At 46.8% G+C, this 21,799-nt stretch overlaps 1 protein-coding gene across 2 annotated transcripts; it reads left to right on the top strand.

Annotated features, from left to right (window-relative positions):
• The first annotated feature begins 7,443 nt into the window (after positions 1 to 7,443).
• On the top strand, positions 7,444 to 21,172 carry LOC122938437 (zinc finger protein 436-like). 2 transcript variants are annotated; one of them, XM_044293946.1, is made up of 6 exons: positions 7,444 to 7,525; positions 10,929 to 11,066; positions 12,146 to 12,331; positions 13,312 to 13,666; positions 17,272 to 17,388; positions 19,664 to 21,172. In XM_044293946.1, the coding sequence occupies exons 2-6, from the start codon at positions 10,980 to 10,982 to the stop codon at positions 20,776 to 20,778; spliced, it is 1,860 nt and encodes a 619-aa protein (XP_044149881.1). In that variant the 5' UTR covers positions 7,444 to 7,525; positions 10,929 to 10,979; the 3' UTR covers positions 20,779 to 21,172. The 2 variants fall into 2 exon arrangements, with proteins under 2 accessions (XP_044149881.1, XP_044149880.1); XM_044293945.1 differs by having other exon boundaries at positions 17,272 to 17,484.
• Positions 21,173 to 21,799: the final 627 nt, after the last annotated feature.

Below are 21,799 nucleotides of genomic sequence, written 5' to 3'. Positions count from 1 at the left end.
AGGGCTTGATTTTTTTATTGCATTATTTTGGTGGTAAATTGGCAAAGAACAGCACCGTATCCTGATGTGTCAGTAGCCGTAAGTCTCCAATGAAAAATCTTTAACTGCCCCTCCCACCCTCCTTGTGCCATTTATTATAATGGTTTCTTCTTATTTGGCAGAAGCAGTGTCTGTGGTGCCAGGACTGCCTCAATGAATACTTCTGTTTAGTTTTTACAGAGGAAAATGAAGGAGAAGGACCTCAGTTAGAAAGGAAGACTAATGAATCTTTTGATGCATGTGTCTTTACAGAGGAAGAAGTTCTAAGTCACAGGGGGCTGATGGGATACACCCAAAGCTATTAAAAGAGCTCAGCGGTGAACTAGCAAAACCATTAACAGATTTATTTAACCAATCACTGGCAACAGGAGTCGTCCCAGAAGATTGGAAATTAGCAAATGTTGTGCCCATTCACAAGAAAGGTAGTAGGGAGGAATCGGGCAACTATAGGCCAGTAAGCCTGACATCAATAGTGGGGAAATTTATGGAAACCATACTTAGGCCTCATGCACACAACCGTTTTTTTTTGCAGTCCGCAAAAACGGGTCCCGTAGTTCCGTGATCCGTGTCCGTTTTTTCTTCTGTGGGTCTTCCTTGATTTTTGGAGGATCCATGGACATGAAGGAAAGTAAAAAAAAGAAATCATTTTGGTGTCCGCCTGGCCGTGCGGAACCAAACGGATCCGTCCTGACTTACAATGCAAGTCAATGGGGACGGATCCGTTTGACGTTGACACAATATGGTGCAATTGCAAACGGATCCGTCCCCTATTGACTTTCAATGTAAAGTCAGGAGTCCCTATTATACCATCGGATCGGAGTTTTCTCCAATCCGATGGTATATTTTAACTTGAAGCGTCACCATCGCCATAGGAACACCTCTATGTTAGAATATACCATCGGATTTGAGTTAGATCGTGAAACTCAGATCCGACAGTATATTCTAACACAGAGGCGTTCCCATAGTGATGGGGACGCTTCAAGTTAGAATATACTACAAACTGTGTACATGACTGCCCCCTGCTGCCTGGCAGCACCTGATCTCTTACAGGGGGCCGTGATCAGCACAATTGACCCCTCAGGTGCCGCACCTGAGGGGTTAATTGTGCTTATCATAGCCCCCTGTAAGAGATCAGGTGCTGCCAGGCAGGAGGGGGCAGACCCCCCTCCCTCCCCTGTATTACATTCATTGGTGGCCAGTGCGGCCCCCCCTCCCTCCCTCCCCAATATTATATTCATTGGTGGCCAGTGTGGCCTCCCCTCTCCACCCCCTTACTTAAAATCACCTTCCCCCATCATTGGTGGCAGCGGAGAGTTCCGATCGGAGTCCCAGTTTAATCGCTGGGGCTCCGATCGGTAACCATGGCAACCAGGACGCTACTGCAGTCCTGGTTGCCATGGTTACCGATCGGAGCCCCAGCGATTAAACTGGGACTCCGATCGGAACTCTCCACTGCCACCAATGATGGGGAAGGTGATTTTAACTGGGGGGAGGAGAGGGGGGGCACACTGGCCACCAATGATGGGGGAAGGTGATTTTAACTGGGGGAGGGGGGGAGAGGTGAGGCCGCACTGGCCACCAATAAATATAATATTGGGGAGGGAGGGAGGGGGGCCGCACTGGCCACCAATGAATGTAATACAGGGGAGGGAGGGGGGTCTGCCCCCTGCTGCCTGGCAGCACCTGATCTCTTACAGGGGGCTATGATATGCACAATAAACCCCTCAGGTGCGGCAACTGAGGGGTTAATTGTGCAGATCACAGCCCCCTGTAAGAGATCGGGTGCTGCCAGGCAGCAGGGGGGCAGTCATGTCCACAGTTCGTAGTATATTCTAACTTGAAGCGTCCCCATCACTATGGGAACGCCTCTGTGTTAGAATATACTGTCAGATATGAGTTTTCCATCAGCGGTGGCCGTGCTTTCACACTATAGAAAAAGCGTCAGCCTTTCTGGTGGCCGGGACCGCGGGAGCTGAAGTATATTGTGCAAACACAACCACCACTGCTGGATTGCAGGGTGGTCGTAACCATGGAAACGAGCTGTGTATAATGTGATGGAAAAATGAATCCAGCCAGCAAAGAAGGCAATATGGAGAATCACAATACATTAGTAAGTGCCTTGTGTTAACTTTCTCTAAATGATAAATGCTGTTTACTGAAGTGAGACGACCCCTTTAGAGGTTTTCCGGTTACATTAAGGCTCCATTCACACGTCCGCAATTTGCGGAACAGAATTGCGGACCCATACATTCCTATGGGGCAGCACGATGTGCTGCCTGGACACGGAATTGCGGGTCCGCACTTCCGTTCCGCAAAAAAATAGAACATGTCCTATTCTTGTCCACAATTGCGGACAAGAACAGGCATATTCTATTAGTGCCGGTAATGTGCGTTCCGCAAAATGTGGAACGCACATTGCCGCTTTCCGTGTTTTGCAGATCCGCGGCTCCGCAAAACACGTTGTGGACGTGTGAACATGTTGTGGACGTTGTAGACGTTGTGGACGAGAACAGGGGCCCTGCAGCCCCTTGAAATAAACGGAGCAGGCATGTGTTCTTTTATTTCTATGGGAGTTCCGGAGAAAGGTGAGCGCTGTACGAATGCCCGACCGGCAGGGTCTTTATAGCTCCTTTGCTTTTGGTTTATTATATTGTGTGGAGGGCACTTAGAGGGAATCCTAGGGGCACTGTACTGCTTTGGGGGCGTCTAAGCAAACACCTTTACTGTAAGGGGTCACTTTTGATGGGACTCTTTCCTATGAGGGATCACTTAGAGGGGAAAATTTACTGTGAGGGGGCACTAACAGGGGCATCTCTACTGTAAGGGGGCACTTAAAAGGGCATATTTTACTGTGAGTGGTATCTACTGCGAGGTGGCATTTAGAGGGGCATTTTTACTGCAAGGGGGAACTTAGAGGGGTATCTTTACTGCGAGGTGCCATTTAGAGGGGCATCTTTACTGCAAAGGGGCACTTAGAAGGGCATCATAACTGTGAGGAGGCACTAACGGGCATCTCTACTGTAAGGGTGCATTTAGAGGGGCATCTTTACTAAGAGGTGGCACTTATAGAGGGATATATTTACTGCAAAGGGGCACTTACAGGGGCATCTTTACTGTGAGGGGGTCACTTAGAGGGGTATCTTTGCTGCGAGGGAGCATTTAGATGGGTATCTTTTATTATGAGAGGGTCATCTGTACTGTGACGGGGGCTGCAGAGCTTCTCCCTCTCATTTCTCACAGTTGGCAGATATATTGCCTCTCAGCTGTAAACTGGCAGGCAGTGTATCAGGGGTATGTAGATCAGGGGCGCACAACATTTTTGGTCTGGGGGCCGCATCGTCACATTGCTCTATTTCAGGGAGCCACAAAAAAAGTCAATTGGGGCTCGTTTGGATTAGCCAGTTACACAGGCCGAGGCATGATCTCTACGCAGTCATTCCTCTACTGATTACACAAGATGTGCTGATGATTGTACATCGTTCGTTCTGATGAAAGATGCAAATCAGCCGACAAACGAATGATTGATTATTTATCGGCTGATCGGCCGCCAGTTATCAGGAATAACCCTGGGTTCACACCTGAGCGTTCGCGATGGAGCGCTCTGTATGCGCGATTGTACTGGCGTTTACAATCGCGCATACAGAGACAAGCGAACACACATTGTCGCGCGTTCCCGAAAGTCTATGTACGGGAACGCGCGACAAAACGCCCCAAAGAAGCTCAAGAACTCTTTTGAGCGTCGGGCGTTTTACAGCGCGATCGTACGCGCTGTAAAACGCCCAGGTGAGAACCATTCCCATAGGGAAGCATTGGTTTCTCCTTGTTGTGCGTTTTACAGCGCGTAGGAACGCGCTGTAAAACGCTCAGGTGTGAACCCAGGGTAAGTGTTCCTTTGAACGCTTGTTGTTAGAATTTGGCCCGGAAATCATGCAGCATAAAGCCTCATTCACACGTCCGTGCTCAAATCCATGAGAAGGTGGTCACTAATACATCCGTGAAGGATCCGTGTGTCCGTTTTTTGCTGTCCGTGTTTCACTGACACTGAACAGCTGAAAAATAATTTTTAAAGCATCTCTTCCTAATGATCCGTGAAACACGGATCAAAAACAGGGATGGCATCCGTGGTTTTCATGGACCCATAGACTATAATGGACGTGATGGATCCATAAACACGGACAAAATAGAGCGTGCATCCGTGCTAAAAACACTGACCCACAGACCATGTGATGAGCACAGTGACGTCACCAAAGGTCCTTTTCCTCCCAGGTCCTCAAAGAAGAAGAAAGAAGAGAAGCCGGGCTGCGCGAACAAGTGGATGAGGTGAGATTAATTATTTTTTAACCCCTCCAGCCCTATTTTACTAAGAATTCTGTATTAAGAATGCTATGATGTTCCCTTATAACCATGTTATAAGGGAAAATAATAATGATCAGGTCCCCATCCCGATCGTCTCCTAGCAACCATGCGTGAAAATCGCATCGCATCCTCACTTGCTTGCGGATGCTTGCGATTTTCACGCAGCCCCATTCACTTCTATGGGGTCTGCGTTGCGTGAAAAAGGCACAATATAGAGCATGCTGCGATTTTCACGCAACGCACAAGTGATGTGTGAAAATCACTGCTCATGTGCACAGCCCCATTGGAGTGAATGGGTCCGGATTCAGTGCGGGTGCCATACGTTCAGCTCAAGCATTGCACCCACATGGAATTCTCGCCCGTGTGAAAGGGGCCTAAAGGTTTGTGCCAACTGTTATTAGAGATGAGAAAATCATTTTGGAAGAATTAATCCATCTCATTGAGCAGAGTTCTGCAGCTGCCGCAGGGTGTCCCTGAAGTAAAGGACGCTCCCCCTGCAGCTCGATTGAAAGGGCCGGAAAGCTCGCCCACTTGTGACAATCTGCGCCAGTGCACAGTAGCTGCGCATGCGTAGAGGCTCTGCTTCTGGAGCAGCTACTACACTTCCTGGTAGCAGTGCGTGGACAGTCACTGCTCCAGTTGCGGAAAGAGAGTGTATGTTTGTGCTGCTATACGATATTGTCAGGGCTGGACAAGATTGTCAGCCCTGTCATTTAGGGCTCATGCACACAACCATATGTATTTTGTGGTCTGCAAAAAATAGATCCGCAAAAAATATGGATGACGTCTATGTGCATTCTGTATTTTGTGGAACGGAACAGCTGGCGCTTCATAGAACAGTCCTATCCTTGTTCGTAATGCGGACAATAATAGGACATGCACACAGAGTAACTTCCGGGTTTTTTTTGCGAACCCATTGAAGTGAATAGTTCCGCATATGGTCCACAAAAAAAAAAGTTAGACATGGAAGGAAAATACGTTTATGTGCATGAGCCCTTACCCTAAGTTCAGACCTGAGCGTTTTACAGCGCGTTCCTACGCGCTGTAAAACGCTCAACACAGAGAAACCAATGATTCCCTATGGGAATGGTTCTCACCTGGGCGTTTTACAGCGCGTACGATCGCGCTGTAAAACGCCCGACGCTCAAACAAGTACAGGAGCTTTTTTTGGCGCGTTTGACGCGCGTTTGGGCCATAGACTCTTTGGACAACACTGCTGTCAATCACCCAAACGCGCGTCAAACGCGCGTTCACTATAAAAAAAAACGCGCATAGAAACGCGCGTTTGAGAAACGCCTAGGTGTGAAACCAGGGTTAAGCAGCAGGAAAAGTATCCACAGCTTCGGGGACACCCATCTGCAGGTGCAAAACCCTGTTTGATGAGAATAGACTTTTACGAATCAATTCTTTAAATATGCAAACTGACACCAGAATAAATAGGTAAGGTGAGTTTGATATATAATATGTATAGTTTGACGTTAATGGGGCGATAGTTTTGGTTGGCGTGTTTTTTTTGTTTGTTTTTTCGTGATTTCTAATTATATTTTATGTTATATTTAGTATATTTTTTCATGTGTCCCCAAGAGGTAATTTTTATTTTGCATTTTTTTCCAATGTAACTGGGACATCCAAAGGAGCCCCAGTTTCAGGGAAAACAGCCCCCTTAGGGGCATTGTACACATGCAGAGCTCATCAGGGTCTGCTAAGTCCTTGCAGCTCTGCTTTGCTTCAGAGACGTGATTGCTGGGTCCACTATGATAGAGTTCACTATGCGCCAAGCACGGGAGGAAGCAGAAGCAGTAATAAGCCGCTTCGGTCTTCTCTTCGGCTGTCACTGACAGACAGGGACCCAACCTGTGCTGCAGTCAGAAACACAGCTGGTCGCCCAGGCAGAACGTTTCTGTACTGTGGCTGTGTCGGCTGAGGGTTGTAGAGTTAGGGTACAGCTTGCCATAGCAAATTGTGCATCACAAAAATATCTGCGACTTGCTGTTGCGAGACTATTTATTTCAAAGCTGGGATTTTGTACACGCCACAGGCATGTCGCGCGCAACTTCCATTAAAGTCATGGATAGAGTCATTAAATGGATGAAAGGTTACTCGCAACGGGCAACACAAAATCCGACACGTCTGGATTCTTTGCGACCTTCGAGTTGCAGCATGTCGTATGTCCCATTGCAACAGAACTGACATTACATGAAATGTCGCGCTACTTTTTTGTCGCCATGTAGCCGAACCCTCACTCCTGTAAGGCCTCTTGCAGACGAGCGTTTGTCACGCTGCGAGTCCACAGCGCTGCCGGGGGTCCCATAGCATTATATTGATTTATGATGCTATGTAACCCTTACAGTTCTGGAATGTATTGAATAACACTGGCAGCATTATGTCAGTGTCATCTAATACATTATACATTATATAAAATGTCCCACTACAAATGTAGCCCTACCCTTACTCCATAGCATGCACGCTTTGCTTGGCTGTTCTCAGAACTTCCGTAGAAATGAATGGAGCATGTTGGGAGTTGTAGATGAACAGCTGGAGTGCCTGATGTTGCTGACCCCCGACCAGTGTAGCCCTAGCATACCTTGCAGACAAAACGTGTGCCACACATAACCGTACCCTAAGAGTACGGCTACACAGCGACGTGTCGCAGAAAAGTGGCGCAACACAAAAGGGTATGGCTACATTTTATGATGTATTTCAATGGTGTTGCAATGTAACATGCTGTGACAGTCGCAAAATAAATTGCAACTTGGATGGATTTTTCCGGACTGTCACAGTCGCCGACGCATTGCAACACTATGCATTATAGCAGGCATGGCCAACTGCTGTAGGCAGTCTGAGCATGCGGGGAGTTGTAGTTTTGCCACAGCTGGAGAGCCTCAGGTTGGCCATCCCTGCATTATAGGAAATGTCTCCCTGCAGTTATACCCCCCGACAACCACCAAGCCCGAACAGACAGTAAACCCCTCTCGTTCAATCAAAAACTTTATTATTCTGAGCTCAGCGCACAGAAGCGACGTCATCAGTCCGAGCCTCGGCTCTGAGCGGCTAGTGAGATGACGTCACACCTTCTGCGCCAAATGCCGGGGTGAAGAGGTTTATAGCAGCAAGAGTGCACAGTAATGAGGTGAGCTCCGTGTGACCGGAGGGGCTGCATACAGGCGGCAGGGTGGAAGCCCGGCTCCTCCTGAGGGTTACTTGCCTCAGTCCGCCCGCTGTTATATAAACTGGTAACAGATCTGCGTTCTGTGCTGTTTATAAATAAAGTTTATTGAAAGGACCTTTTTTCGCTAGAAGGTTTGCACCAAGAGGTAAACAGTGTAACCATGGTAACCAATAAGGGCCGAAGTAGGAACATATACAGTGGTTGTTTCTCTAAACTTTATTTATAAACCATGCAGAACACTTGGCAGAAGGCATGCTGTAGTGAAATCATAAGGGCCAGTATTTTGGAGCGTTTCTGCCTCAAAACAGCCACCCATTAAATTCAATGGGAAGCAGCATTAAAGTGAACACCTGTTGGTTAAAAAAAAAAAAAAAAAAGACAGAGTCTAAAACCGCATGAAAAGATGAGTTTTTAAGTGTGTGTTTTAAGATCAGTCTTGTGAACCTGCCCTAAGTGTCCTTATTTATGCGTCTCAGTTATTCCGTTACCTCAGTAACGGCCAAAATATGTTGTCACAGGAGAGAAATGCCTGGGCCCCCATACTGGTTATACTCCCCGGCACCCGCGTCGCCTCTGATGGCTGCAGCTTCTCCCCGTCGCATGGATCAAAACATATGGGGGGGACAATATGGGGCGACCAAAAGCAGGCCACAACGGGGACGAGCCTCCCTATCATTGCGGTGACACTAGGGAGGCTCGTTCCCGTTGCAGCCTGCTATTGGCTGCGATGCCCCCCCCCTCCCCTGTTAAAGGGGCGGGCACAGTGGAAGTCACTGTTAAAGAGGTGGGAACTGTGAAGGTCACTGGTAAAGGGGTGGTCAATGCTAAAGGGGCGGTCACTGTTATAGTGGCGGGCACTGTGGAGGTCACTGTTAGGGTCCATTCACACGTCCGTTGTTTCTTTCCTGATCTGTTCAGTTTTTTGCGGAACAGATCTGGACCTATTCATTTTCAATGGGTCCTGAAAAAAATCGGACAGCACAATGTCTGATTTTTTTTCAGGACCCATTGAAAATGAATGGGTACAGATCTGGTCCGCAAAAAACGGAACAGATCAGGAAAGAAACAACGGACGTGTGAATGGACCCTTAAAGGGGCGGTCACTGTTAAAGGGGCGGGCACTGTGGAGGTCAATGTTAAAGGGGCGGGTACTGTAGAGGTCACTGTTATGGGGGAAACTGTTGATATCTTTTTACGACACACGGAAACATAAAATGAAATATACACGTGCGAAGCCGGGTCCTCCTGCTAGTAATTTATAATATTGGGGTATGGGGGGGCGCACTGCACCATCAATGAATGTAACTAAGGGTACTTTCACACTTGCGTTGTTCTGTTCCGGCATAGAGTTCCGTCGTCGGGGCTCTATGCCGGAAGAATCCTGATCAGTTTTATCCTAATGCATTCTGAATGGAGAGAAATCCGTTCAGGATGCATCAGGATGTCTTCAGTAACGGAACGTTTTTTGGCCGGAGAAAATACCACAGCATGCTGCGCTTTTTGCTCCAGCCAAAAATCCTGAACACTTGCCGCAAGGCCGGATCCGGAATTAATGCTCATTGAAAGGCATTAATCCGGATCCGGCCTTAAGCTAAACGTCGTTTCGGCGCATTGCCGGATCCGACGTTTAGCTTTTTCTGAATGGTTACCATGGCTGCCAAGACGCTAAAGTCCTGGCAGCCATGGTAAAGTGTAGTGGGGAGCGGGGGAGCAGCATACTTACCGTCCGTGCGGCTCCCGGGGCGCTCCAGAGTGACGTCAGGGTGCCCCACGCGCATGGATGACATGATCGCATGGCACGTCATCCATGCGCATGGGGCGCTCTGACGTCATTCTGGAGCGCCGCGGGAGCCGCACGGACTGTAAGTATACTGCTCCCCCGCTCCCCACTACTACTATGGCAACCAGGACTTTAATAGCGTCCTGGCTGCCATAGTAACACTGAACGCATTTTGAAGACGGATCCATCTTCAAATGCTTTCAGTTCACTTGCGTTTTTCCGGATCCGGCGTGTAATTCCGGCAAATGGAGTACACGCCGGATCCGGACAACGCAAGTGTGAAAGAGCCCTAACCCCATAATACAAATAGAGACTGCGGGTGCCAGCCATAGCACACAGCTTGCACTCGGCCTCAATGGCAGGGATCCCACCGAACCGTGCCAATTAACCCCTCAGGTGCTGCATTTAAGGGGTAAATTGCCTCGGTTAGCAGGATTGCTGCTTCCACCGGGTGCCGGGTATGTGATACGGCCAGAACTCTCAGTCTATATTTGTATTGAGGGTAATCCTCACTGGTGGCGCAGCGGCAGCCGGATCACAGTGGGGAGGGACTCTCTCCTTCTCCACTGTGCCGGCTGTAATGTGCGCCGGACGTTTTAGAGGCATTCAGCACTGGGACGTGTGTCTGCCCCTATGACATCACTAAAATACAGCGGTAATTAAGAAATGGCGATATAGCCATATCGCTGTTTCTTAGTACCGCGGTATATCGTTAATACCGGTTAATGCCCAACCCTACCTTAAGGCCCTGCATAATGAATCCTTTTTAGGGTCGGGCTTTTATCGGGAACAAACATTCCTGCGAACAATCATTCTCAACAATTGCCTGCCGTAAACTTGCCGCCGATTCTTCACAAATCAGAAAAAAACGTTGTCAAAAAACATTGATCCCGAAAATGGTTTTTCATCATCAAGTATAGATCTAAGAAAACCTTATCTATTTTTTTAACAGCTGTTGATACGGTCCTGACTGATATAAGTAAAAGCCCCTGTGTGTTATATGTACGTCGCCCTTATGTTTGGTGTTGTCCTCATGAGTATCATTAAGGGGATTTTCCTATGAAAAATATTCTACAGTTTTCAAACCAGCACCTGGATCTGAATACTTTTATAATAGCATAGCCACTGAGTTATTCAATAAAATATATCAGTATAGCGCCACCTGCTGTTTGGTCTTTTTCTTATTTCTGTGTCCTGCTCACTGAGAAGGCCGCACATGCTCAGTTTCATCCTTGAACTGCCTCCTGAGATGTGATAGGCAGAGCATGGACACGCCCCCTGAGCTGTGATAGTAAGAGCATGGGCACGCCCCCTCAGCTGTGATAGGGAGAGCATGGACACGCCTCCTGAGCTGCAGCAGAAAAGACCCTCCCCTTGAGCTGCCAGCTTGATATAAATCTAGCAGAGCAATGAATGGGGAGATCTCTGGATCCATGTGAGGTACAGGGCTGGTTCTAGCTTTGTTAGAAAGAGATTGTCATGTGCTATATCATGTCTGATTTTCATTTTGTACATTAGTCATAGGATAACCCCTTCAAATGATAAGTTGCCTTCTTATGACACTTCTCTCACTTGTTCTTCCAGGTACAGGGATCACCTCGGCAGTTCTCAGCAGGACCATCGCCTGCTCTCAGAATGACCTCCATGGATAAAAGCAGCATTTACATGGCAGACAGGATTTTAAGCCTCACCCTGGAGATCTTATTCCTTCTGATCGGAGAGGTGAGTGACTCTGGGAACAAAGAGCTGGCGCTTTTACTGTCTTCTTTCTGACAATTGGGTTCCCTAAGCCAATATATTTTGATCAAAACACATCTGTGTCCGCCTTCCATGCGCCAAGGTGGTCTCAGTCAGGAAGGTCCTACTTTAAACCTACCTATGCCGCTGCTCTCCTGAATGTAGATGCCCAACGGCATAGGTAGGTTTAGAGTAGCACCTGACTGAGACCACCTTGGTGCTGGTAGGCGGGCACAGATGTGTTTTGATCAAAATATATTGGCTGAGAGTCTCAGATTTTATCCAAGTGAGGGCTTAGTCCATGTATGATGTTTGCATCTATTGTTTGCATTTTTTCCCGTGATTTTTTTCCTTATAAATGTTCACATGTACATCTGCAATTTTATTCATCATATCAGGCAGGATGTTTTGTCTCTTTTTCTGTGATTTTTGATCTAACCATATTGCCTGCCATGCTCCAAATCTTAACATTTAGTCTAGGGGTTAAAGAATGAGAAGACATGACTCATGGTGGTAGTTGATTCTTCCTCCACCTCTTCCAACACCAAACAGCAGAAGACCTTTCTTCTTAATTAGCAAAGCCCTGGGTGTCACCCTTACAACCTACACGTCACAGTCCCAAAGCCGATAGGACTGTGACGTGTGGTTTAGAAAAGAGTGACTTCTTTATCCTCATAGTTTACATCTGGACGCTGTTGGGATGCTCCAGGTGGGAAAACCAAGGCATAGCTATTTCTTTGTCTAGATACTTGACGTCTCCCCTGTACCATCCAGCTTTTATACCAAATATTGCAACCTAAGCATATCCAAGATCTAATTATGTTTAAATAATCCTACTATATCATCATGAAGGTGCTATCATTTTCACTGTAATGGCGGCACTTTGGTTAGCTTGCACTCTTACTGATCGGCCACTCTGGTACATAACACATCGTTTTTCAGTGCGGCTAGTCTCTAAACTGTATGTTGCTCACAGGGTTAGAAAGTTTGTGGACCCCTACTGTACAGTAATTGAGTCCAGAACGTTAGTGTGGTTCCTCACCATTGTGTCTCTTTATCGGCAGGATTACACAGTAATGAAGAAGACGTGCGCCGATCGTATAACTCCAAGCAGCAGCCCCACTGAGTCAGGAGGTAGGATCGCGGCCAAAGAAACCGACCAGATAACACCCACAGACTTTGTGAGCCATGAGAAGAACAAGAAGATTCTTCAGCTCACCAACCAGATCATCCATCTGCTGACAAGAGAGGTGAGCGCTGCTGTGGATGGGGAGGCGCGTAGCGGCATCTGCTGTTCTTCTGACAAACACACGGTTTTGCTATTGAAAAGCTTAAAGGGAACCTGTCACCGGGATTTTGGGTATAGAGCTGAGGACATGGGTTGCTAGATCGCCTCTAACACATCCGCAATATCCAGTCCCCATAGCTCTGTGTGCTTTTATTGTGTAAAAAAATGACACTTTTTGATACATATGCAAATTAATTAATGGGCTCTCTGTCTTCACTGAACTTCAGTTCCCGCATGTAAACTTTTGGAATGAAAGGGGGTCACATGAGCCTCTGCAGCCAGTCACTGGCCACATTTGTTATGTGTCCCCAAAGATGCACATCACTGCAGTCACTTGCTGCTTGGGGACACTTCACCACTGTGGCCAGTCATTGACTGCAGCAGTTCACGTAACCTCTTCTATTTCGGAGGTTTACACACAAGGACCACAGCTCAGTGAAGACAGATATGGAGCCGAAACCAAGCGATGGGGAGCAGGTAAGTAGTGCTTAAAATAGAATGGAATCCTGGAGAAACTCCTTCAAGGAAAATAGCTATTCCCTTATATACATTAGTAAATTAGAGAATAAACCTTTTTGACGTTGTTTCTGTAGCATGTGCTACCACTGGTTGAAGCCCAGAGAACATTTTTTATGAGTTTTAGTCTGTCGGTGAGGCTCATCTAGGGGTTTGGTTTTGGCAGACAGCAGTGGTAATGTAATGCAAAAAATGTTCTCTGGGCTTCAACCAGTGGTAGCACATGCTACAGAAACAACCCTACTCTGATACATGAAATGGATTTTTCAAACCTAGATATTTCTGCAACAAATCTGCCGGCTGAGAACAGATCCCCTACCACAGGGGATTTACCATGTTACTACCTGTATTAAATGTACCCTATGATCTGTCTTAGCTAGTCATCCCACTATTTTACATACATGTCTGTCTCCTTGTGCATTTCAGGTTCCTGCACGCTGTGAGGACGTCGCCGTCTACTTCTCTATAGAAGAATGGGATTATGTAGATAAACACAAGCATCTGTACAAGAAAGTCATGCTGGATGATCACCAGCAGAACCTGTACAAGAAGGTCATCCTGGATGATCACCAGCAGAACCTGTACAAGAAGGTCATCATGGATGATCACCAGCAGAACCTGTACAAGAAGGTCATCATGGATGATCACCAGCAGAACCTGTACAAGAAGGTCATCATGGATGATCACCAGCAGAACCTGTACAAGAACGTCATCATGGATGATCACCAGCAGAACCTGTACAAGAACGTCATCATGGATGATCACCAGTGCTCATCACAGGGTGAGGAAACAGTCCCTCTATGTAAAAGAGCTTTAATTGTCATTCATATGAAGTCCATGGAGGGTTGACCCAGGCATCCAGTTTTAAAACACTTAGGCCTCTCTCACACGGGCGAGTTTCCCGCTCGGGTGCAATGCATGAGGTTAACGCATTGAACCCGCACTGAATCCGGACCCATTCACTTCAATGGGGCTGTGCACATGAGCGGTGATTTTCATGCATCACTTGTGCATTGCGTGAAAATCGCAGCATGTTCTATATTGTGCGTTTTTCACGCAACGCAAGCCCCATAGAAGTGAATGGGGCTGCAAGAAAATCGCAAGCTTTCGCAAGCAAGTGCGGATGCTGTGCAATTTTCACGCATGGTTGCTAGGTGATGATCGGGATGGAGACCCGATCTTTATTATTTTCCCTTATAACATGGTTATAAGGGAAAATAATAGCATTCTTAATACAGAATGCATAGTACAATAGGGCTGGAGGGGTTAAAAATAAATAAATAAAAAAATTAAACTCCCCTCATCCACTTGTTCGCGCAGCCCGGCTTGTCTTATTTCTTCTTCTTTGAGGACCTGGGAGAGAGGACCTTTGGTGACACCACTGCACTCATCACATGGTCCTCTCTCCCATGTGACGTACCATGTGTTGAGCGCAGTGATGTCACCAAAGGTCCTCTCTCCCAGGTCCTCAAAGAAGAAGAAATAAGACAAGCCGGGCTGCGCGAACAAGTGCATGAGGGGAGTTTAATTTTTATTTTTTTAACCCCTCCATCACTAATTTACTTAGCATTCTGTATGAAGCATGCTATTATTTTCCATTATAACCATGTTATAAGGGAAAATAATAAAATCTACACAACACTGAACCCAAACCCGAACTTCTGTGAAGACGTCCGGGTTCGGGTCTGGGTACCAAACATGCAGATTTTTATCACGCGCGTGCAAAATGCATTAAAACGCTTTGCACTCGCAGGGAGAAATCGTGCATTTTCCTGCAACGCATCCGCATCTTTTCCCGCACGTCACCTGCAACGCCCGTGTGAAAGAGGCCTTAGGCTTCTTTCACACTTCCGTTCACAGTTCTGGCAAATTGGTTTGGCAGAGAACAGCCGGATCTCTCCGAATTTGAGTGTGCCGGATGTTACCTGAATGCTCGGCAGTCCCATATACTATAAAGCAGGCATGTCCAAACTGCGGCCCTCCAGCTGTTGCAAAACTACAACTCCCAGTATGCCCTAATAGCTGTAAGCTATCCAGGCATGCTGGGAGTTGTAGTTTTGCAACAGCTGGAGGGCCACAGTTTGGACATGCCTGCTATAAAGGGTTCTGGCAAACCGGGGGCCTTAGAGTGCTCTGCTCCTGGCAGTCTCCTGGGCAGGAATATCATGTGCCTCCATCAAGCAGATATGTCAGACCTTCACCGGCCACTACAGGGTTAATGTCTTGCTTTCCAAAGATTTTGCCTTTGGAGGGCAAGTAACAGCGGCCTCACAGTGTTAGTCTTCTTTAACAACATCCTCACATATCCCTCCCATTTATTAGATATTTCTACATATTTTTTTCCCTCTGGGCATATACTGTATATTGTGGTCCATGTAGCATATACTGTATATTGTGGTCCATGTAGTCATTTAGAAGTAGATGAAGTTGGTAAGGGGAAGGGGCTTTTTAACCTCTTTGTTTCCTGTTCTTAAAAGATCGAGGGTCAAACTCTCTGTGGTTCTGTTGTGGAAGACTCATGAAAACTGAGGATTAAAGGGAACCTGTCGCGTTGAACATGGTGTTATAGAGCAGGAGGAGCTGAGCAGATTGATATACTTAATCTTTTCCCATAAAATGATATAACCTGTATTTCTACAATTTAAATTCCTGCTCATTCTGGGCTGTGAAGTCCAGGAGGCGGTCCTATCAGTGATTGACAGCTGTCTTTGTATACACAGTCATAGAGGGAGGGCTGTCAATCACAGATAGGACCGCCTCCTGGACTTCACAGCCCAAAACGAGCAGGAATTTTAATGAATGAGATACAACTTATACTGAATGTTTTCCCAATAGAACTATATATCAATCTGCTCTGCTCCTCCTGCTCGATCACGGGCTGCCTGCCAATTATTTTACTTTTTCATGGTGACAGGTTCCCTTTAATTCAGTGGTTCTCAACCTTTCTAAAGCCGTGACCCCTTAATACAGTTCCTCATGTTGTGGTGACCCCCAACCATTACATTTTTTTCCTTGCTACGTCATAACTAATTTTTCTACTGTTATGAATTGTAATGTAAATATCTGATATGCAGGATGTATGCCAGTCTATTACAAGGTGTTAGGTAGTTCTGTAATTGGCGCTGTGTTGTGGGGGATCTGTGGATGGCGCTGTGTTGTGGGGGATCTGTGGAGGACGCTGTTATATGGGGGATCTGTGGAGGGCGCTGTTATATGGGGGATCTGTGGAGGGCGCTGTTATATGGGGGATCTGTGGAGGACGCTGTTATTTGGGGGATCTGTGGAGGACAGTGTTATGGGGGATCTGTGGAGGACGCTGTTATGGGGGATCTGTGGAGGACGCTGTTATGGGGGATCTGTGGAGGACGCTGTTATGGGGGATCTGTGGAGGACGCTGTTATGGGGGATCTGTGGAGGACACTTATGGGGGACCTGTGAATGGCACTGTTATGGGGTGGATCTGTGGATGGCACTGTTATGGGGTGGATCTGTGGATGGCACTGTTATGGGGTGGATCTGTGGATGGCACTGTTATGGGGTGGATCTGTGGAGTACGCTGTTATAGGGGATGTGTGCTATGACACATAGGGCCATGAGGGGGGCCAGCATAAGACATAGCATCTTATGCTGGTCCCCCTCATGGCCCTATGTGTCCCCTCATGTGTCCTAAACTGCGCACATAACTGTCTTTGCGTGTAAAGTATGTTACTCCTGTGTGAAACAATCTCTCTCCTAATTGTAGCGTTATACTACCCTACCTCGTGAGATTTCCATACCTCCTGACTTCCTGTCGCACTGCTAATGACGTGAGGAGGCGTTCCTGAGTTTTGACGATCTGCGCATGCGCAAACCGACAGTTTATGGAAAATCTCAGCGGAGTTCAGCTTCACACCGGGACACTGCGCATGCGCAGGAGAGCCTTAGTAGGGAAATATTACGGCCCAGTGCGCAAGCGCGGCTAACTCCGGCCGGCGCATGCGCAGTGTCCCGGTGTGAAGCTGAACTCCGCTGAGATTTTCCATAAACTGTCGGTTTGCGCATGCGCAGATCGTCAAAACTCAGGAACGCCTCCTCACGTCATTAGCAGTGCGACAGGAAGTCAGGAGGTAGGGAAATCTCACGAGGTAGGGTAATGTAATGCTACAATCGTGCAGCCCTAATAGGAAGCCTCAGGCGACCCCCCGGAAAGGGCCGATCGACCCCCAAAGGGGTCGCGACCCTTAGGTTGAGAACCGCTGCTTTAATTCCTAGTTGTAAAATATGGTTGTAAGATCCTCTGTAATAAGAAAATTGATGTGTTATAAGGTTGAATTGATTGCAGATTCCACCATCAAAATAAAAAAAATGAATATGTTTAGAGCTTTAATATATTCTTATTCTTTACAGGTGAGCAGCCGGTTTTGACTCCTAAGCATGAAAAAGATGATGCCATCAGAGAAGAGCCTTTAAGTGATTTGAATATCACAACGGTGAAGTTTGTAACCGGTGGTGACTACATCTCAGGTGACCTTAGTAAAGAGGAAGCAACGTCTGTAAACATCATTCACTGCGATGACCACATCAGCACAGCGCCAAAGCCATCAATTTCTTTAGAGAGCGGTAAACTTTTTGACGTTTCCTTCAAGACCCCGTTTAGGGTCCATTCACACATCCGTAAGTGTTTTGCGGATCCGCAAAATACAGAAACATGCAATGTGCGATCCGCAATTTGCGGACCACGCATCACAGACATTATAATAGAAAATGCCTTTTCTGGTCTGCAATTGCGGACAAGAATAGGACATGTTCTATTTTTTTCAGGAATGGAATTGCGGATCCTGAAAAAGCAGATCCTGGAAATGCGGATTCGCATCTGTTCCAGCCCCATTGAAAGTGAATGGGTCCGCAAATTGCGGAACGAATGCGGACCCAAATTACGGACGTGGGAATGGACCCTTAACCCGAGCACAGGCGGAAAGCTTTCTATTGTTTAAAATTGCAGCTAATGGTTCCTTTTATCTCTGTTCATGTTTTATGCTCATGAAAGAAGTAACCGATCTCATTAATCCCCCGTCAGCAGGCAAAATGATCAAAATGGAAGTCTACCAAGTATCTGAGTGTCTGAGCTACAGATATTGAAGCGGGATAGGTCATCAATATCAAATCGGTCAGGGTCTGACACTCCCACCAATCAGCTGTTTCAGGCTGTCGTGGAGACAGAAACTACCGTATGTAGTGTACGGGGGAAGCAGAGGGCTCCGTACACTGTAGTTTCTGGCACCGGTGTACTGCAGCTCACTTGAATAGGTGCTGAGCTGCAGTACCCTGGCATGGCCACTACACAGTGAATGGAGCATTCTGCTTCCTGGCATTCCCACCGATCAGCTGTTTTGGGCAGCCACAGTACCAAAAACTATACAGTATACGGAGAGGTAGCAGAAGGTTCTGTACACTGTGTAGGTTTCGGCGTTCTGCAGCTAGGCTCCAATTCACTTGGGAGCTGAGCTGCAGTACCCCAGAATAGTGAACAGAGCCTTTTGTTTTCAGCTCCATACATTGTATGATTCCAGCGCCACAGCTGATTGGTAGGGGTGCCGGACCCCCATCGATCTGTGCAGTACAGATAGCACAACAAAAATTCTAGGTAACGGAATTCCTGAAAATTCAACAAAGCAAGTTTTTAGGCTACTTTCACACCAGCATTAATATTTTCCGGTATTGAGATCCGTCATAGGGTCTCAATACCGGAAAAAAACGCTTCTGTTTTGTCCCTATTCATTGTCAATGGGGACAAAACGTAACTGAACAGAACGGAATGTTCCAAAATGCGTTCCGTTCTCATACCGGAGAGCAAACCGGAGCATGCTGCGGTTTGCTTTTCGTCCTGGGATGCGGAGCAAGACGGGTCCGTCATGACCCACAGTGCAAGTCAATGGGGACGGGTCCGTTTTCTCTGAAAAAGGATCTGTCCCCCATTGACTTTCAGTGGAGTTCATGACGGATCCGTCTTGGCTATGTTAAAGATAGTATAACCATCTGCATCCATTATGGATTTGGTTGTATTATCAGTAACGGAAGCGTTATTGCTGAACCCTGCTGGATCCAGCAAAAACGCTAGTGTGAAAGTAGCCTAGTTCCTGTCCAGAAACTAGAACCATTCTAATTGACATTATTCATATGTTTTTGTTTTTAAATAAGTTGATGGATCCTGTTTAAAGGGGTTATTATCCCATCATAATGATCACTGTTAAATCTGTTAATGATTTGACAGTGATCATTTTTGTAAATATATTTGATTAACCAATTCCCACCGTTTAGGATAAAATTCATCCCCACTTACCTTATTGTTGTCATTCCGTCTTCCCTGGTTACGGCCACCGCTCTTCTCCAGAATCCCGGTGGCCGTGCTTGCGCAAAAGACTCCTTTTCTCCCGGCCAGGCCGCTCGCTGTCCTGAACACGCACACCGCCGCGCGAACGAGCACGTCGGCTCTGTACTATACTGGCCAGAAATAAGTCACCATGGCGCATGCGCGGCAGCGTGCGCATTCAGTCCAGCGCCCGGCCGGGACAAGACGTCAATCAAGATGAAGCCCGCCCCCAGCCAGAATCCAGGAAGTGAACAGCGCGCTGGCAGCAGGTAAGTATGAAAATGCGAAGTGGGATAACCCCTTTAATGATGCATAGAGGGGAACACAATATATGATGGGAATGTTCGGAGATTGCACCCTCAGAAATAAAAACAATATATAATAATTTGTCCGGAACTTATATATTTATATATATTCTATTCTTAACAGGTGAACAACTACTTTTGACTCCCAAGCATGAAATGGAAACAGATGACTTCCTAGAAGAGCATTTAAATGACTTTCATATCACAACGATAGAGTCCCTGACCGGTGCTGACCACGTCCCATCTGTCCTTAGCAGGCACCAGCCATTGTCAGCAGACAACACGGACCATGATGACCACGTCGGCTCAGCACAGGAGCCATTGTCTTGTTCGGAGTGCGGTAAACGTTTTAAGTTTCGATCAAGACTCATTGCACATGAGCGCGTTCACACAGGGGAAAAACCTTTCTCATGTCCCGAGTGTGGGAAGTGTTTTATAAGAAAATCACAACTTGTTCAACACAAAAAAATTCACACTGGAGAAGAGCAATGTTCATTTTGTGGGAGGTGTTTTGCACAAAAATCTATACTCATCCAGCATGAGAGAACCCACACGGGAGAACGGCCATTTTCTTGTCTTCAGTGCGGACAGTGTTTTGCACAGGAGGCAACGCTAATGAAACACAAGCGCATTCACACCGGGGAGAAGCCCTTCTCTTGTTCAGAATGTGGGAAACGATTCATGCTGAAATCTTACCTCCGCTGTCATCAGAGAACTCATACCGGAGAGAAGCCATTTTCCTGCTGTTACTGTGACAAGCGCTTTACACAGAAATCCCATCTCTCTGAACATATTAAGATTCACACGGGGGCAAAACTTTTCTCTTGTTTGGAGTGTGATAAAAGCTTCACGCAGAAGTCTGGCCTCATTCTGCACCAGCGCCTCCACACGGGCGAGAAACCTTTCTCCTGCTCGGAGTGCGGTAAACGTTTTATCAAGAAGGCGCAACTCGTTCAGCATAAAAGAATCCACACCGGGGAGGAACAGTGTTTGGTTTGTGGAAAATGTTTTACACATAAATCTAAATTAGTCGATCACCAGAGAACCCACACGGGCGAGCGGCCATACACGTGTCATCAATGCGGGAAAAGTTTTGCACTCCAGACGACATTAACAAGACACCAGCGGCTCCACATGGGGGATAAGCTCCTCTGTTGTTCCGAGTGTGGCAAAAGTTTTATGCAAAAGTCAGATCTGTGTCGTCATCAGCGGACTCATACGCAACCGCAACCACCTTAATATGAGTTATCCCATGATTAATGTAAAAAAATAAAATCCAATATCCTATAATATGCAGCAGTCTCTTTCTAACAAAGCTAGGACCAGCCCTGTACCTCACATGTGTCCAGAGATCTCCCCATTCATTGCACTAATTGCTCTGCTAGATTTATTTCAAGCTGGCAGCTCTAAGGGGGGCATGTCCTTTCTCAGGGGGGCGTGCAGCCGGTGAAAGGTGAAACTGAGCATGAGCTTCCACCTCAGTGATCAGGACAGAAAAAAATTTGAAAAGAGCCAACAGCAGGTGGCGCTATACAGATAGATTTTATTCATTAACTGAGTGGCTATACAACATCTGTCAGCAGTTTTGTACCTATGACACTGGCTGACCTGTTACATGTGCAGTTGGCAGCTGAAGGCGTCTGGGTTGGTCCCATGTTCATATGTGCCCACATTGCTGAGAAACATTATGTTTTATTATATGCAAATGAGCCTCTAGGAGCAACGGGGGCGTTACTATTACACCTAAAGGCTCTGCTCCCTCTGCACTTCGATTGACAGGGCCAGGATTGATGACGTTTTCACTGCCTGGCCCTGTCAATAAAAGTGCAGAGGGCGCAGCAGTTGCAGAGAGAGCTGAGCCTCTAGGTGTAATGGTAACACCCCCATTGCTCCTAGAGCCTCATTTGCATATAATAAAACATAATTTTTCTCAGCAATGCGGACACATATGGACATGGGACCAACACAGATGCCTTCAGCTGCCAAGCGCACATGTAACAGGTCCGCCAGTGTCATAGGGACAAAACTGCTGACAGATGCCCTTTAATTACATGCAATTACAAAAGTAATCAGAACGAGGTGCTGGTTTGAAATCTAGAATATTTTTGTGGGACAACCCCTTTACTGTGAGAAATAGCTCACTTAGCATATTACAAGTCACACTGGGAACATTCTCCATCAATAGTTTTTGCTAAAAGTATTTTTTAATCAGATCTGTACGGAGAGTGCATGCAGTGAGTCCACTGACCTCCATTGGCCC

The sequence above is a fragment of the Bufo gargarizans genome, chromosome 5, assembly GCF_014858855.1.
Source record: "Bufo gargarizans isolate SCDJY-AF-19 chromosome 5, ASM1485885v1, whole genome shotgun sequence".
NCBI lineage: Eukaryota > Metazoa > Chordata > Amphibia > Anura > Bufonidae > Bufo > Bufo gargarizans.
This window is presented reverse-complemented; position numbering and strand designations above follow the sequence as displayed.

Bases quoted from the DNA above. Each gene is read 5' to 3' on its own strand.
- LOC122938437 (XM_044293945.1), top strand. From the start codon at position 10,980: ATGACCTCCATGGATAAAAGCAGCATTTACATGGCAGACAGGATTTTA. The intron at 13,667-17,271 runs GTGAGGAAACAG...TATTCTTTACAG, and splicing joins TCACCAGTGCTCATCACAGG to GTGAGCAGCCGGTTTTGACT. The intron at 17,485-19,663 runs GTAAACTTTTTG...TATTCTTAACAG, and splicing joins ATCAATTTCTTTAGAGAGCG to GTGAACAACTACTTTTGACT.